Source organism: Mesocricetus auratus, unplaced genomic scaffold (genome assembly GCF_017639785.1).
Source record: "Mesocricetus auratus isolate SY011 unplaced genomic scaffold, BCM_Maur_2.0 Super-Scaffold_100004, whole genome shotgun sequence".
Classification (NCBI taxonomy): domain Eukaryota; kingdom Metazoa; phylum Chordata; class Mammalia; order Rodentia; family Cricetidae; genus Mesocricetus; species Mesocricetus auratus.
Window position 1 is genome coordinate 55,013,754 of NW_024429189.1, and position 15,892 is coordinate 55,029,645.

The window sequence follows — 15,892 nt, forward strand, 5'->3', positions numbered from 1 at the left end:
CAATATTGTAGTTGAAATTCTAGCTAGAGCAGTAAGAAAATAAAAGGAGATCAACCGGATATAAATTGGAAAGGTAGAAGTTAAACTTTCACTATTTGCAGATGACATGAAAGTTTACATAATTGATCCAAAAAAACTCAACCAGGGAACTCCTACAGCTGATAAATACTTTCAGCAAAGTGGCAGAATACAAGATCAACTCAAGAAAATCAGTATCCCTACTATATACACATGATAAAAGGGCTGAGAAAGAAATCAGAGAAACTCCACCCTTTACAATTCCACAACCAACATAAAATACCTTTTGGAAATGCTAACCAAAAAAGTGAAAGTCATTATAACAAGAACTTTGAGTCTTTAAAGAAAGAAATTAAAGTAGACATCAGAAAATGGAACGATCTCCCATGCTCTTGGATAGGTAGGATCAATGTAGTAAAAATGGCAAATCTGCCAAAAGCAATCTGCAGATTCAGTGCATTCCTCATTAAAATACCAGCACAATTCTTCACAGACCTTGAAAAGCAAAAGACCCAGGACAGCCAAAACAACCTTATTCAACAAAGCAACATCTGGAGGCATCACTATCACTGACTTCAAGCTCTATTATAGAGCTGTAGTTCTGAAAACAGCTTGGTATTGGCACAAAAATAAACAGGTAGACCAATGGAATCAAATTGAAAACCCTGATATTAACCCACACATGTATGAACATCTGATCTTTGACAAAGAAACTAAATTTATACAATGGAAAAAACAAAACATCTTCAACAATTGGTGCTGGCATAACTGGATGCTGGCATGTAGAAGAATGTGGACCGATCCTTGTCTATCACCATGCACAAAACTTAAGTCTAAATAGATCAAAGATGTCAACATCAATCCAGCCATGCTGAATATCTTAGAAGAGAAAGTGGGTGGTACCCTTGACCAAATTGGTACAGGACACAGCTTCCTGAACATAACACCAGTAGCACAAACAATGAGATCAACAATTAATAAATGGGACTTCCTGAAGCTAAAAAGCTTCTGTAAGGCAAAGGACACAGTCAGCAAGACAAAAAGTCAGCACACAGAATGGGAAAAATATTCACTAAGCCCACATCTGACACAGGCTGATCTCCAGAATTTACAAAGAACTCAAGAAGCAAGTCCCCCAAAACACCAAAGGGTCCAATTAAAAAGTGGGCTGCAGAACTAAATAGAGAATTTTTAATAGAGGAGTTTTAATGGCTGAGAGACACTTGAGAAAGTGCTCGACATCTTTGGCCATCCGGGAAATGTAAATCAAAAAGGCTCTGAGATACCATCTCACTCCTGTCAGAATGGTTAAAATAAAAAACACCAACAACAATTTATGGTAGAGAGGATGTGGTAAAAGGGGAACACAACTCCACTGCTGGTGGGAATGCCAACTTGTGCAGCCACTTTGGAAACCAGTATGGAGATTCCTCAGAAAAATGGGAATAAACCTACCACAAGACCCAGCAACTCCACAATTAGGCATATATCAAAAAATGCCCATTCATACAACCAGGATGTCTGTTCCACTATGTTCATAGCAGCATTACTTGTAATAGCCAGAATTTGGAAGCCACCTAGAGGGGCCTCAACTGAAGAGTGGATAGAGAAAATATGGTACATTTACACAATGGAGTACTACACAGCAGAAAAAAATGGAATCCTGAACTACACAGGGGATTATCTAATGCCTATGTTTTTCTGTTGGTAGTTAACTTCCTTGGGTTGGAGTTTTCGCTCAAGAACTTTCTGTAGGGCTGGGTTAGTGGATTCGTATTGCGTGAATCTAGTTTTGTCATAGAATATCTTGTTTTCTCCCTCTATAGTGATTGAGACCTTTGCTGGGTATAGTAGTCTGGGCTGGCATCCATGGTCTCTTAGTGTTGGTCGAATATCTATCCAGGACCTTCTGGCTTTCAGAGTTTCCATGGAGAAGTCAGGTGTAATTCTGATAGGTTTGCCTTTGTATGTTACTTGGCCTTGGGGACTTTTTTTGTGATCCACTCTATTTGGTGTTCTGTAAGCTTCTTGTACCTTCATTAATATGTCTTTCTTTAGGTTGAGAAAGTTTTCTTCTATGATTTTGTTGAATATGTTTTCTGCCCCTTTGAGGTGGTTTTCTTCACCTCCTTCTATACCTATTATTCTTAGGTTTGGTCTTTTCATGGTGTCCCATATTTCCTGGATGTTTTGTGTTAAGGATGTGTTGAACTTATGAATTTCTTTGGTTGATGAATCCATTTCTCCTAGTGTACCTTCAACACCTGCGATTCTCTTTTCCATCTCTTCTATTCTGTTTGTCATGCTTGTATCGGTAGTACCTGATCGTTTACCCAGCTTTTCTATTTCCAGCCTTTCTTCAGATTGTGATTGTTTTATTGTCTCTAGTTCAGTTTTCAACCCTTGCACTGTTTTGTTTCTTGCAATTTTCAGTTTATCTTTTCATACATTTGTTGCATTTTATGAATTTTTTGGTTTGTTATTTCTTGCATTTTTGGTTTGCTTTTAATTCCATTTCTTGCAATTTTTGCTTTGTTTTTTCTTCGATTTCTTGCATTTTTGGTTTGTTTTTTCTTCCGTTTCTTTGAGGGATTTTCCTATATCCTCTGTTAGGGCCTCTATCATTTTCATGAATTTGTTTTTAATGTCATTATCTTCTGCTTCATTTGCATTAGAATGTTGGAGTCTTGCTGGTGTGGAGTCTCTGGAATCTGGCAATATCATATTAGTTTTTCTGTTTCTGAGTGTGTTTTTGTATTGTCTATTTCCCATCTCTGCTTCTAGTGGGTGCAGAAAGAGCCCCTTACTGTTCTTGTGATTGAGGACCAGTGTTCCCTTTCCGTGGGTGCTAGCAAGTCCAATACTCTGGTAGTTCTTCTATTCCTCTTCTTAGTTCTGGTCCCGTGGGTGGAGAAGAAGACCAGGAATATGGGGTGCTTAGCCTCCCACCTCGTCCCCTGGTCCCTGGCCTGCACTGGAATGCAGGCCAGGAGGCAGGGCCTGTTTTTCCTGGTCCCTCTGGACCAGCTGGTCCCCTGGTCTCCTTGCTGGAAGAGAAGATCTGGGCTCTGGAGTGCTTGGCTCCCACCGATATGGGCAGCTCTGTGCAGTTCCCAGGCAATCCCCAGGTACTCTTACAGATCATTTTTAAGGGCAATGCTGGTTTAACAAAATAGTGGTTTTAGTTCTCCTCCAAAGCCATCACTGAGTATTCAACTGGATTTCTATTACTAGGCAAGTTTTCCCTTCTATTGAGTGAATATTAAGTCCTACTAGAGGACTGCTTTTTATATCAAGGATTGGCATTTATTCCAGGTTTTAAAGTTAAGCCTTCTTCTCTAAGAAGCTGCTATATTTATATTCCCATATGATGTGATTTCCATATAACGTTCTTCGTCCACCTAGAGTCCCATTCTTCTAACAGGTTGCATCCTCTGAATGTAATTGTGCATCAATTTTTCTCACTTGATGAACCAGTACTTGCCTTGTTATCGTATATATAATACCTGCCTTATCTTATTTTGTATTTGTTCATATTAAAAATGGATGCAGGTGAAAAACCCTTGCCACTACCCTTTACATAGTTTATAATGCTTGATATGCCAAATGAATTAATTGCTAAGGTTCTACCCCCTCCTTGCATACCTAGCTACATATAGCCACTGGAACACTGGCGCAATCGACTTCCCTAACATTTTACTCTCAGTATTTTCTCTTAATTCATATAGGATCTACAGTAGGTAATAGAGACCATCCTCAAGGTCTAAATACAAATAGGCTCACTAGATGCCATGATGCTACAAAATTGGCGAGGATTTAAACTATTAACATCAGAGAAGAGTGGTCTTTGCATCTTCCTAAGGGAGCAATGTTGCTTCTATATCAACAGATAGGGTGTAATAAAAGATAAGATTCCACAACATCAGACAGATCTCCAAAATCACAAGGAAGCACACAATGTCTCTGGTCAGTTAACTGTTCATGGTCAAATATGGAATGGGATACTGAATTTCTTAACTACCTTTCTCCTTCTTTACCTACACAAGGTCATCTCTGTCTTCCAAGTGTCTTGTTTACATCTCTTCAATAAAAAGATTTCTTTTTTCCATGTATTTTTTATTCAACTTTTTGTGCATGTCACTTTCAGTTCCCTCTCCCTCCCCTCCTCCCCACCCCCAAATCCTCCTAACCCATCACCCCCAATCACCACCTTTTCTCTCCCCAGGGAGGGCAAGGGTCTCCAAGAGGAATTTTCAAGGTCTGTCACATCATTCTGGGAAGGGCCCAGGTTCTTCCTCGTGTTTTCAGGCTGAAAGAATATCCCTTCACATGGTATGGGTTCCCAGAGTCCTTATGTATGCCAGGAATAAATACTGCTCCACTCTCCTAGGTCCCAGAGAATGCCAAGGCCTCCTCTCTGTCACCCAGGTTCAGTGGGAGGGTTCTGTATCAGTCCGATGCTGGCCTCTCAGTCATCAGTCAGGGGCCCATGTGCTCCCCCTTGTTTGGGTCAGCTGCCTCTGTGGTTTGCCAGCCCTATCTTGATTCCTTTGGTCATCACTCTTCTTTGCAACTGGGTTCCATGAGTTCAATTTGGTTCACAGCTGTGGGTGTCTGCCTCTGCCTCCATCTGCCATTGGATGAGAGTCCTAGGATGGCATATAATGTAAGCATCATTCTCATTATCATGGGAGAGCATTTAAGATAGTCTTAATGCCAGTTGGTGTCACTCTTGTAAATCTGTGAAGATCTCACTAGTACCAGAAGTCTGCTCCAATTTATACTGGCTCCCTCTTTTCTGAGGTCTCCCATCCTTTTCTCCTCTATTCTTACCCTGACTCAACCTTCCTGCTCTCCCATGTCCTCCTCTCCCCTCCTCTTTTCTCTCCCTCATTCCCCCATCTCCTTCGACCCTCCCCTCCCCCCCAATCCAATTAGGAGATCGCATCCCCTAACCCTTCTCCGGATTACCATGCATGTCTGTCTTAGGGTCCTCCCTGCACACCAGACTCTCTGGCAGTGGGCTGGCAATGCTGTGCTCCATGTCTAAAATACATATATCAGTGAGTAAATACCATGCTTGTCTTTTTGTGACTGTGTTACCTCACTCAGGATGGTTTCTTCCAGTGCCATCCATTTGCTTGTAAATTTCAAGATTCCATCTTTTTTTCTGCTTAGTAGTACTCTGTTGTACAAATGTACCATGTTTTCTCTATCCACTCTTCAGTTGAGGGGTATCTAGGTTTTTTCCAGGTAATGGAAATTATAAATAATGTTGCTATGAACATAGTTGAGCAGATGTCCTTATTGTATGAGGGTACATCTTTTGTATATATGCCTAAGAGTGGAATTGCTGGATCTTGTAGTAGACTGATTTCCATTTTTCTGTGGAATCTCCAAAATGGCTGGACTACTTGGAATTCCCACCAGCATTCCCACTTGGAATTCTCCACATTCTCTTCAGCATAAACTGTCATTAGTGTTTTTGTCAAAGATCAGGTGTTCAAAGGTGTGTGGGTTGATATCAGGGTCTTCGATTTGATTCCATTGGTCTACCTGTCTGCTTTTGTGTCAATACCAAGCTGTTTTCAGGACTATAGCTCTATAGTAGAGCTTGAAGTGAGGGATGGTGATGCCTCCGGAGGTTCCTTTATTGTACAGTGTTGCCTTGGCTATCCTGGGTCTTTTATTTTTGCAAATTAATTTAAGGATTGTCCTTTCAAGGTCGGTAAAAAATTGTCCTGGTATTTTGATAGGGATTGCATTGAATCTGTAGATTGCTTTTGGTAAGATTGCCATTTTTACTACGTTGATCCTACCTATCCAAGAGGATGGGAGATCTTTCCATTTTCTGGTATCGTCTTTAATTTCTTTAAGGACTCAAAGTTCTTGTTATTCAGGTCTTTCACTTGTTTGGTTACAGTTACCCGATGATATTTTATGGGTTTGTGGCTATTGTAAAGGGTGATGTTTCTTTGATTTCTTTCTTATCCCCTTCATTGTCTATATACAGTAGGGATACTGAATGTTTTTTTAGTTAATTTTGTATCCTGCCACTTTGCTGAAGGTGTTTATCAGCTGTAGAAGTTCCTGGTATAATTCTTTGGGTCACTTACTTAGACTATCATATTGTCTGCAAATAGTGAAAGTTTGACTTCTTCCTTTCCAATTCATATCCCCTTGATCTCCTTTTGTTGTCTTATTGCTCTAGCTAGAACTTCAAGTACAGTATTGAAGAGATATGCAGAGAGTGGACATCCTTGTCTTGTTCCTTATTTTAGAGAAATCGCCTTTAATTTCTCTCCATTTAGCTTGATTCTGGCTGTTGGTCTGCTGTATATAGCTTTTATTATGATTAGATATGTTCCTGTTATTCCTGATCTCTCCAAGACCTTTATCATCAAGGGGTGTTGGATTTTGTCAAAGGCTTTTTCAGCATCTAGTGAGATGATCATGTGGTTTTTCTTTTTCAGTTTGTTTATATGGTGGATTACATTGATGGATTTTCATATGTTGAAACATCCCTGCATCACTGGGATGAAGCCTACTTGATTGTGGTGTATGATTTTTCTGATATATTCCTGGATTCTATTTGCCTGTATTTTATTGAGTATTTTTGCATCAATATTCATGAGGGAGATTGGTCTGTAATTCCCTTTCTTTGTTGTGTCTTTGTGTGGTTTGGCTACTAATGTAATTGTAGCCTCTTAAAAAGAATTTGGCAGTGATCTTTCTGCTTCTATTGCGTGGAACAATTTGAAGAGTATTGGTATTCGCTCTTCTTTGAATTTTTGGTAGAATTCCACACTGAAACCATCTGGCCCTGTGATACTTAGTACTATTGGCTTCTGAGTGCTAGAATCCCTTCCCACTGGAGATGCAATGCTTGCACTAATTATCTCTCTATTCCTCCAGTATAATCCAATATTAGCACAGCTTCTACAGTAGACAACCTAGAAGATTGGCTTAGTGGAATAAAATGAAAGAAGATGCAAATAAGTATGACAATTGTCATCGGGATTGCTCTTCTGAATGTAAAAGCTAGGTAGGATAGAAAGAATCTATAACTTTAGTGCTGGGGAAACTGATCTAGGCAAATCCCAGAATTACTCTATAGTGAATCTAGACAATGGTTGAGTAGAGTACAAGTTTGAATAGAAAACTTGTCTTAAGAAGAATGTGGATATACCATGTTTGTCTTTCTTGATCTGGGTTACCTCATTCAGAATGACTTCTGTTTCCATCTACTTGCCTGAAAATTTCATGAGGTCACCATCTTTTATAGCTGAATAGCCCTACTTTATTTAAATGTCTTAAATTTTCCTCATCTGTTCTTCAGTTAAGGAGCATCTAGGTTCTTGCCTCATTCTGGCTATTATGAATAATGCTGCTATGAACACAGTTGGGCAAGTGTCCTTGTGGTATGACTGGACATCCTTTGGGTGCATTTGTAAAAATTGTATACCTGGGTCCTGAATCAGATTATTTCACAATTTGTCTAACAAACCACCATACTGATATCCAAAGTGTCTTTACAACAATGTACTCCAAGCACTATTGGAGGAACCATATCCTCTCAATATCCTTAAACCATATCCTCTCAAGCTTAATCTGTAATCATTGTTTTTGAACTTAGCCATCTGGTATGTGTAAGATGGTATCTCATAATTTTTTTGACTTGCATTTCTCTAATAACTAAGGATGTTGAGCAATTCTTTAAGCATGTTTAGGCCATTTGAGACTTCCGTTAAGAACTCTCTGTTTAGATATGCCTACAATCCATAGCCCCAGAGAGGCTAGATAACAACAGGGCCCAATGAAAGATACATGCATTTCCCTAGGAAATGGAAGTAGAAAATATCTCCTGAGGAAACTGGGGGAAAGAGGTTAAGGGAAGGAGGGATGGGAACTAGAGAGAGCAATTTGGGTTGGTGCAGGGACAGATTGCAGGCAGGATGAAGGGGGAGATTAACAAAAGAGACATCTTTATAGAGGGCATTTATATAATAGAGAGAAACCTGGTACCAGGGAAATACCAAGGAGCCCACAAGAATGACCCCAACTAAAAGTCCTAGCAACCGTGTAGAGGGTGCCTGAACTGGCCATTTACTGTAAGCAGATTGGTGACTTCCCTAATTGTCATCGGAGACACTCTATCTAGTACCTGTTGGACGCAGAGACAAGAGATCCATAGAGAATGGATCTGAGCTCTGAGAGTCTTTCAGAAGAAAGGGAAAAAGGATTATACTAGCCAGGGTGTTATGATGAAGGAACCCACAGAGACAACTGACCTGAGCTTATAAGAGTTCATGGACACTGAACCAACAGTCAGAGAGCAGAATGGGAGTGACAGGCCCTCTGCATGTGTGTGAAAATCGGGTAACTTGGTCTCCTAGTAAGGCTTCTAACAGTGAAAGCAGGACTTCTCCTTGGAGAGTAGCTGGATTTTGGTAACCCCCATGTTGGATTATCACATCCTAACATGACATAAGTGAATGAGCTTGTTCCTACCTCAATCTGATGTGCTATTGTTTGAGCAAGCCCATGTGAGCTGTGTCCCTTTCTGAATGGAGATGGAGGAGGAGTGGATGGGGAGGAGAAGAGATGGGAATGGAGAGAGAATGGAGAGAGGAGGAGAAACTGGTTGGTTTGTAACATAAATGAAAAAATGCTATTTAAATAAAAAACATTAAAAAAGAAAATGAAAAGTAATGAAGAAATTATTTAAATTAAGCCATGGCCTCCATAGCTTATGTATCAAAGTCCAGATACATAAATGTGAATACCCATATATAAAACTCCAATAAATGCATTTCAAAAGAGAAAATAAAATTAAAAATGAAGGCAATAAGCCACGTGGTGGTGGCGCACGCCTTTAATCCCAGCACTCAGGTGGCAGAGGCAGGCAGATCTCTGTGAGTTCGAGGCCAATAGTCTCCGAAACAATACAGAGAAACCCTGTCTCATAAAAACAAAAAAAATGAAGGCAATAATTGTAATAATTATAATAAAATAATAATTAAAAGGAGGAAGGAAGGGGAATACAGGGGAAAGATCATGCATAGGTAGCACTGTTACTTCAAATTCAGATAAGAAGATACCTTTGCTAAGAAAATGAAGTCTATTTCAAAAGAGGAAGAGTTAAGTGATCTTTTTCCATACCATCATCCTTGGATTTGGTCAAGAAAGAATGATACCATTTCTAAGAGACTCATAAGAGTTGCAGGTGTAAAAGAAAAACCAAGTTATATCCTGAGTAGGGTAAATACTATGGGCATGAAAGTCGGGAGAAGCTTATTTAGGGAAGGGCAAAAATATGTCATGTGTTGGATGTTATACAATTACATTTTGGTGTTTGGTTACAATAAATAATTTTGGTTTTGTTGACCTTGAATATAATCCTAAGATATATTAATATCTGGGTTTTGTTAGTTTTTGTCTCGGAGGAATTGATTAATGAGATTTATGTTCTCCATAATAAGGAAAATATTCATACCTTTGGAAATTAAAGACAACAGAAATATTATATGTAATGGTTGAATATTTCATTGTGATTAAATTGCTACACTATATATAAAACATTTAACTGGAGGTTTGGGTGCAACATTGTTGTAAGGTTCTTAATTATCATAAATAAAATCTGAGTTTTATCCTGCTCTCTGCTGGAACTGGGTGAAAAATGAAATGGATAAAGGTAACAAGACTTCATGAAGGTGACAACACTAATCCAATACAACCATAGTGTTGCACACAATTACAATGTTAAAAACCAAAAATATTTTTCCAGTGGAGAGGCTAGTTAATTTATTTTCAAAGCAATGGTCAAATGAATATAAATATTTGCACAGATATACATAGGATTCAATGTTAAAACCGAATTTTCAGAATATCTCTGAATTTAGAGAAATAGTCTTTTCAAATATAATTAATATAATGAAGTCTTTTGATGAGTGTCAATTCAACATATGTATTATCCTCATAAGCACAGATTAGGAAAAAGGCATATATAGAGGAAGACAATAAGAAAAAAGTCTCTCCCCATACCTTTTCAACATGGTACTTGAAGTTCTAGCTATTGCCATACGACAACAAAGGGGGATCAAGGGGATACAAATTGGGAAGGAAGAGGTCAAACTTTCACTGTTTGCAGACGATATGATAGTTTACATCAATGACCCAAAGAACTCTACCAGGGAACTCTTACAGCTGATTAACACCTTCAGCAAAGAGGCAGGCTACAAGATCAACTCAAGAAAATCAGTAGCCCTACTATATACAGATGATAAAAGGGCTGAAAGAGAAATCAGAGAAACATCACCCTTCACAATTGCCACAAACAACATAAAATACCTTGGGGTAACGCTAACCAAACAAGTGAAAGACCTGTATCGTAAGAACTTTGAATCTTTAAAGAAAGAAATTAAAGAAGCCCTCAGAAAATGGAAAGATCTCCCATGCTCTTGGATAGGTAGGATCAATGTAGTAAAAATGGCAATCCTGCCAAAAGCAATCTACAGATTCAATGCAATCCCCATTAAAATCCCAGCACAGTTCTTCACAGACCTTGAAAGAACAATAATCAATTTTGTATGGAAAAACAAAAGACCCAGGATAGCCAAAACAACCCTGTTCAACAAGGCAACGTCTGGAGGCATCACCATCCCTGACCTCAAGCTCTATCATAGAGCTATAGTCCTGAAAACAGCTTGGTATTGGCACAAAAATAGACAGGTAGACCAATGGAATCGAATTGAAAACCCGGGTATTAACCCACACACGTACGAACATCTGATCTTTGACAAAGAAGCTAAAAATATACAGTGGAATAAAGAAAGCATCTTCAACAAATGGTGCTGGCATAATTGGAGACTGGCATGTAGAAGAATGCAGATCGATCCATGTCTATCGCCATGCACAAAACTTAAGTCCAAATGGATCAAAGACCTCAACATAAATCCAGCCACACTGAACCTCTTAGAAGAGAAAGTGGGTGGTACCCTTGAACAAATTGGTACAGGAGACAGCTTCCTGAACATAACACCAGTAGCACAGGCAGTAAGATCAACAATTAATAAATGGGACCTACTGAAACTGAGAAGCTTCTGTAAGGCAAAGGACACAGTCAGCAAGACAAAAAGGCAGCCCACAGAATGGGAAAAAATATTCACTAATCCCACATCTGACAGAGGGTTGATCTCCAAAATTTACAAAGAACTCAAGAAGCAAGTCTCCAAAACACCAAAGGATCCTATTAAAAAGTGGGCTGCAGAACTAAATAGAGAGTTTTCAATAGAGGAGTCTAAAATGGCTGAGAGGCACTTGAGAAAGTGCTCAACATCCTTAGCCATCCGGGAAATGCAAATCAAAACAACTCTCAGATACCATCTCACCCCTGTCAGAATGACTAAAATCAAAAACACCAATGACAATTTATGCTGGAGATGATGTGGTGAAAGGGGGACACTCCTCCATTGCTGGTGGGAGTGCCAACTGGTTCAGCCACTTTGGAAATCAGTGTGGAGATTCCTCAGAAAAATGGGAATAAACCTACCACAAGACCCAGCAACTCCACTCTTAGGCATATATCCAAAGACGCCCATTCATACAACAAAGATGTCTGTTCCACTATGTTCATAGCAGCTTTATTTGTAATTGCCAGAACGTGGAAGCAACCTAGATGTCCTTCACCTGAAGAGTGGATAGAGAAAATGTGTTACATCTACACAATGGAGTACTATTCAGCAAAAAAAAAAAATAATGGAATCATGAGATTCGCAGGCAAATGGATGACACTAGAAGAAACCATCCTGAGTGAGGTAACCCAGTCACAAAAAGAGAAACATGGCATGTACTCTCTCATATATGGATTTTAGACATAGATCTGGGGAGTGCCAGCCTACAATCCTATGGCCAGAGAGTCTGGGAAACAGAAACTTTATTTAGTGGCTGATCGAAGAAGAGGCAGACTCCCTTGGTTAAGTACTGAGCTGAACTCAAGAAAGCCAGTAACAGAGAGGGAGGACTGATGATCAAAGGGATTAAGACTGGGCTGGTTTAACCCCCAGAAACAGCTGACCAGACAAAGGTTAACTCTTGAATCCCAGGCATTAGCCTGGGAAGCCAGCATGGGACTGATCAAGACCCCCTGAATCTGGGTGTCAGTGAAGAGGCCTAGGGAATCTATTGAGCCTTGGGCAGCAGATCAGTACCCATCCCAAGTATACACACGGACTTTGGACTCCAATAGAACAATGTGAGGTGCACTCTCACCCTGAACTCTTGGGAAAGGGTCTAGGCCCTGCCCTATATGAAATGACACACTATGGACACCCCCATGGAGGGCCTCACCCTCCCTGGAGAAATGAGGGGATAACGGGGGGGGGGGGAGGGCACGGGAGGAAGGGAGGGAATGGGAGAGGGACCTGGAACTGACTTGTGAAGCAACCTTGATTCTTATCTAAATTTAAACTGGAAAATAAAATTAAAAAAAGAAAAAAGAAAAAAGTCTACAGAGAAAAATGTATAATAAACTACCAAAAAATGCATAAGAGCAACTCAATTGTGCAAACTATTGGGTTTTAAATCTCTAACATCCAGACATAGAAAAAAATAATGTTTTCTTTGTTAGGTTTGTTGGTTGGCTGGTTTTGTTTTATTTATTTGTTCATAAGCCAGGTGCTGTATGGTGTATTATCATGAGAGTCCTATTAAGCTATACAATCATTTTAGCAGAATTGTATGGGATATCTGTGTGCATACATATAGATTTTAAGAAACATTCAAATGCCACACCTTTAGATATGTAAATATCATTTTAAAAATTGAATTTACCATTCTTTTAATCTTAAAAACAGATGTGTAATAACAATTAATATTTAAAAATAATGATTATTAAACAAATAATAAATGGAATTTTATGTTATTTAAAAAATTAAACACTGAAGTGATGGTAATAGTTCAGTTTGTAAAGTGTTTGCTATATGACAGTTTGGATTTGAGTCTGAATACCTAAAACTCACATAATCCAAAGGATAACAACATATTCTTCAATCACAAAGCTTCTGTGCTGAGAAGGGTGAATTACCATGAATGCAGTAGACCAATTAACATGGTATAAGCAATGAAAAGTAAAAATGATTTCATGTTTCAATGTATGATTAAAGACTAATGGAAAAAATACAATGGCAAACAAGCAATAAAATATGTTAAAATCACTTATTAAGGACCTGCCATAAAAAGACACTGAAAATTAGTTTAAATTTTAATTTAATGTTTAATATGAAATTTTTTTCTCAAAATTCTTCTCAATGCCTCTTTTACATCTTTGTTCCTCAGACTGTAGATGACAGGGTTGAGCATGGGAATGCCAATGGTGTAAAATGTTGATACAATCATGTCGTGCTCCAAGGAGTAGTTGGAACTAGGTCTTACATACATGAAGAGGCTCGTGCCATATAAAATAGACACAGCAGTGAGGTGAGATCCACATGTAGAGAACACTTTTTTCCTCCCATCATTTGAATTCATTTTAAGAATTGACAACAAGATAAAAGCATAGGAGACCAGAACAATCAGAATGGTGACTAGCTCTATGGAACTCACAAAGAAGAAGAGAAGGAGCTCATTTACATAAGTTTCAGAGCAGGAAATAGCAAGTAGAGGAGGTATATCACAAAATATATGTCTGACTTCATTGGAACGACAGAAAGACAAGTTGAAAGTAGCCACTGTGTGAATAAGAGCATGCAGAATTCCACCAGCATAGGAAGCTATAATGAGTGACACATAGACTCTAGGAGACATGGTCACTGCATACATAAGTGGGTTGTGAATGGCTACATGTCGATCATATGCCATTGCGGCCAACAGAAAGCATTCTGTGGTTCCAAATGTAACAGCAAGGAACATCTGTGTTGCACAGCCATAGAAGGAAATGGTTTTGTTTTTTGATATAAAACCTACCAACATGTTTGGTGTGATATCTGAGGAATAGCCGGCATCCACAGATGACAACACGCTAAGGAAGCAGTACATGGGGTTGTGGAGTTGAGGATCTCTAATGACTAAAATAATTACTCCTACATTCCCTATTAGAGTAAAAATGTAAATTGCTAGAAAGAGGAAAAAGAGAATGACCTGAAGTTCAGTGTTGTCGGTGAATCCCTTGAGAATAAATGTAGTAGCTTCTGTGATGTTCCTCATGATGGAATCTCGTGAAGCAATATTGAGGACATTCAGCTTACTGTTCATAGTACTATGACAACAGCAGATGTCAGTACGAGTCGATGAATGTAGACTGTGTCTTTATGCACTCGGTAGTCTAGAAAAAAATGGTGACATGGTGGTACAATCATATATGCCACTTACAAACAATGAAAGTGGACATACTGTTACTTAAAATTGTGGAGATGGATACATTATTAAAGTGTTCTATTGGCATAATGCAGTCATCATTAAAGTTTCTTCACAGACTACAGTAAAACAATTATAAATTCAACCAAATTCTCTCTTTGAGCAACACAAAGCTGTTCTACCAGAAAACAATTGTAAAGTGTAATGTTATTATACTACATGATCTCGATTAATATTATAAAACAATAATATATATATGTATGTATATGTTTGTATATATGACCAAGTCACCCAAACAAATATAAGAATCAGTCTCATTCAGTGGGTGTTGATGGGTAAATGAGACATTTTCAAGGAGAATGAGATTAGAAACAAATCTCTCACTTGGCTCAAAAATAATTCTAAATATTTCAATTATTAAAACATAATAAATGGATTACTGGAAAAACTAGAGGGAAATACAAGGGAAACACTTCAACATATTTCGATATATATGCAAGAACATTTTGAATAGAACTCTCTTAGCATATAATATGATCACTGCAACTGGCAAATAGATTTATAAGAAGTTAAATAGCTTTATTCAACAATGGAAAAAATTCTTGAAATGAAGAACATCCATGTCCTGGAAAACCCTTATATTTCACATTATTTATTAGATGCAGCATTATTAATATCTAGAGATTATATATCTATGATTATATGGCAATGAATCAAGCCTTGTATACAGTAAGTGTACTAAAGAACAGTATAGGTAGTTCTCAAAGAAAGTAAAATAAATGATCAAGAAGCAATTAAAACAGTGTTCAACATTCTTAGACAGGAAAGAAGATGCAAAGTGAAATTGATTTGAGATTCTGTCTCAACACAATCAGATGGTTATCAATATGGAAACAAATAGCAGCAGAAAGAGAAATACTTAAAACATCTAGTAGGTGGAGAAATACGTGTAACCACCATAAAAATTTGTGTCATGTTTCTGAGAAAGCTGAATTTTGCCTGACATATGATCACATATGTGTAACCCCTGCTCATATATTTCATAACGTATTGGGTCCTACCATCCAGATAGCTGAATATCAATATTTCTTGATTCACTATTCATAAAACCTAAGAAATGTAACCAGCCTAGTACTTATCTAATATTAGATTAAAATATTAATAATAAATTCATAAAATCAAAAATATTTGAACAGAACCCAAAGACAAATATTCAATTAGTCAACTAACAATAAATATTTTATTATTCCAATATTATTTTGTCAGGATTCAATTAAAAATATTTTGAATATTATATTTTTATTATTAATATTGGTTTTGAATTACTTATTGAACAACATAATTTTGAAATTGTGTGATCTGTTGATATTATCACCACCATCACCCCTGGGCACAGGTCACCACAATTTAGTTTATTACATTAGAGTGAGTTTCATTTGTTTTGAATTAACTAAACTGCAAACACTGTACATTTGAACCATTGAGCTATATATATCTGTTGTATACCAGCTCTAAATTTGTT

At 38.0% G+C, this 15,892-nt stretch overlaps 1 protein-coding gene across 1 annotated transcript; it reads right to left on the reverse strand.

The window, feature by feature from the left end:
* Positions 1 to 13,284: 13,284 nt before the first annotated feature.
* Positions 13,285 to 14,220, reverse strand: LOC101828243 (olfactory receptor 141-like). Its single transcript, XM_013120596.1, has one exon. The coding sequence runs from the start codon at positions 14,218 to 14,220 to the stop codon at positions 13,285 to 13,287; it is 936 nt and encodes a 311-aa protein (XP_012976050.1).
* Positions 14,221 to 15,892: the final 1,672 nt, after the last annotated feature.

Bases quoted from the DNA above. Each gene is read 5' to 3' on its own strand.
- LOC101828243 (XM_013120596.1), bottom strand. From the start codon at position 14,220: ATGAGGAACATCACAGAAGCTACTACATTTATTCTCAAGGGATTCACC.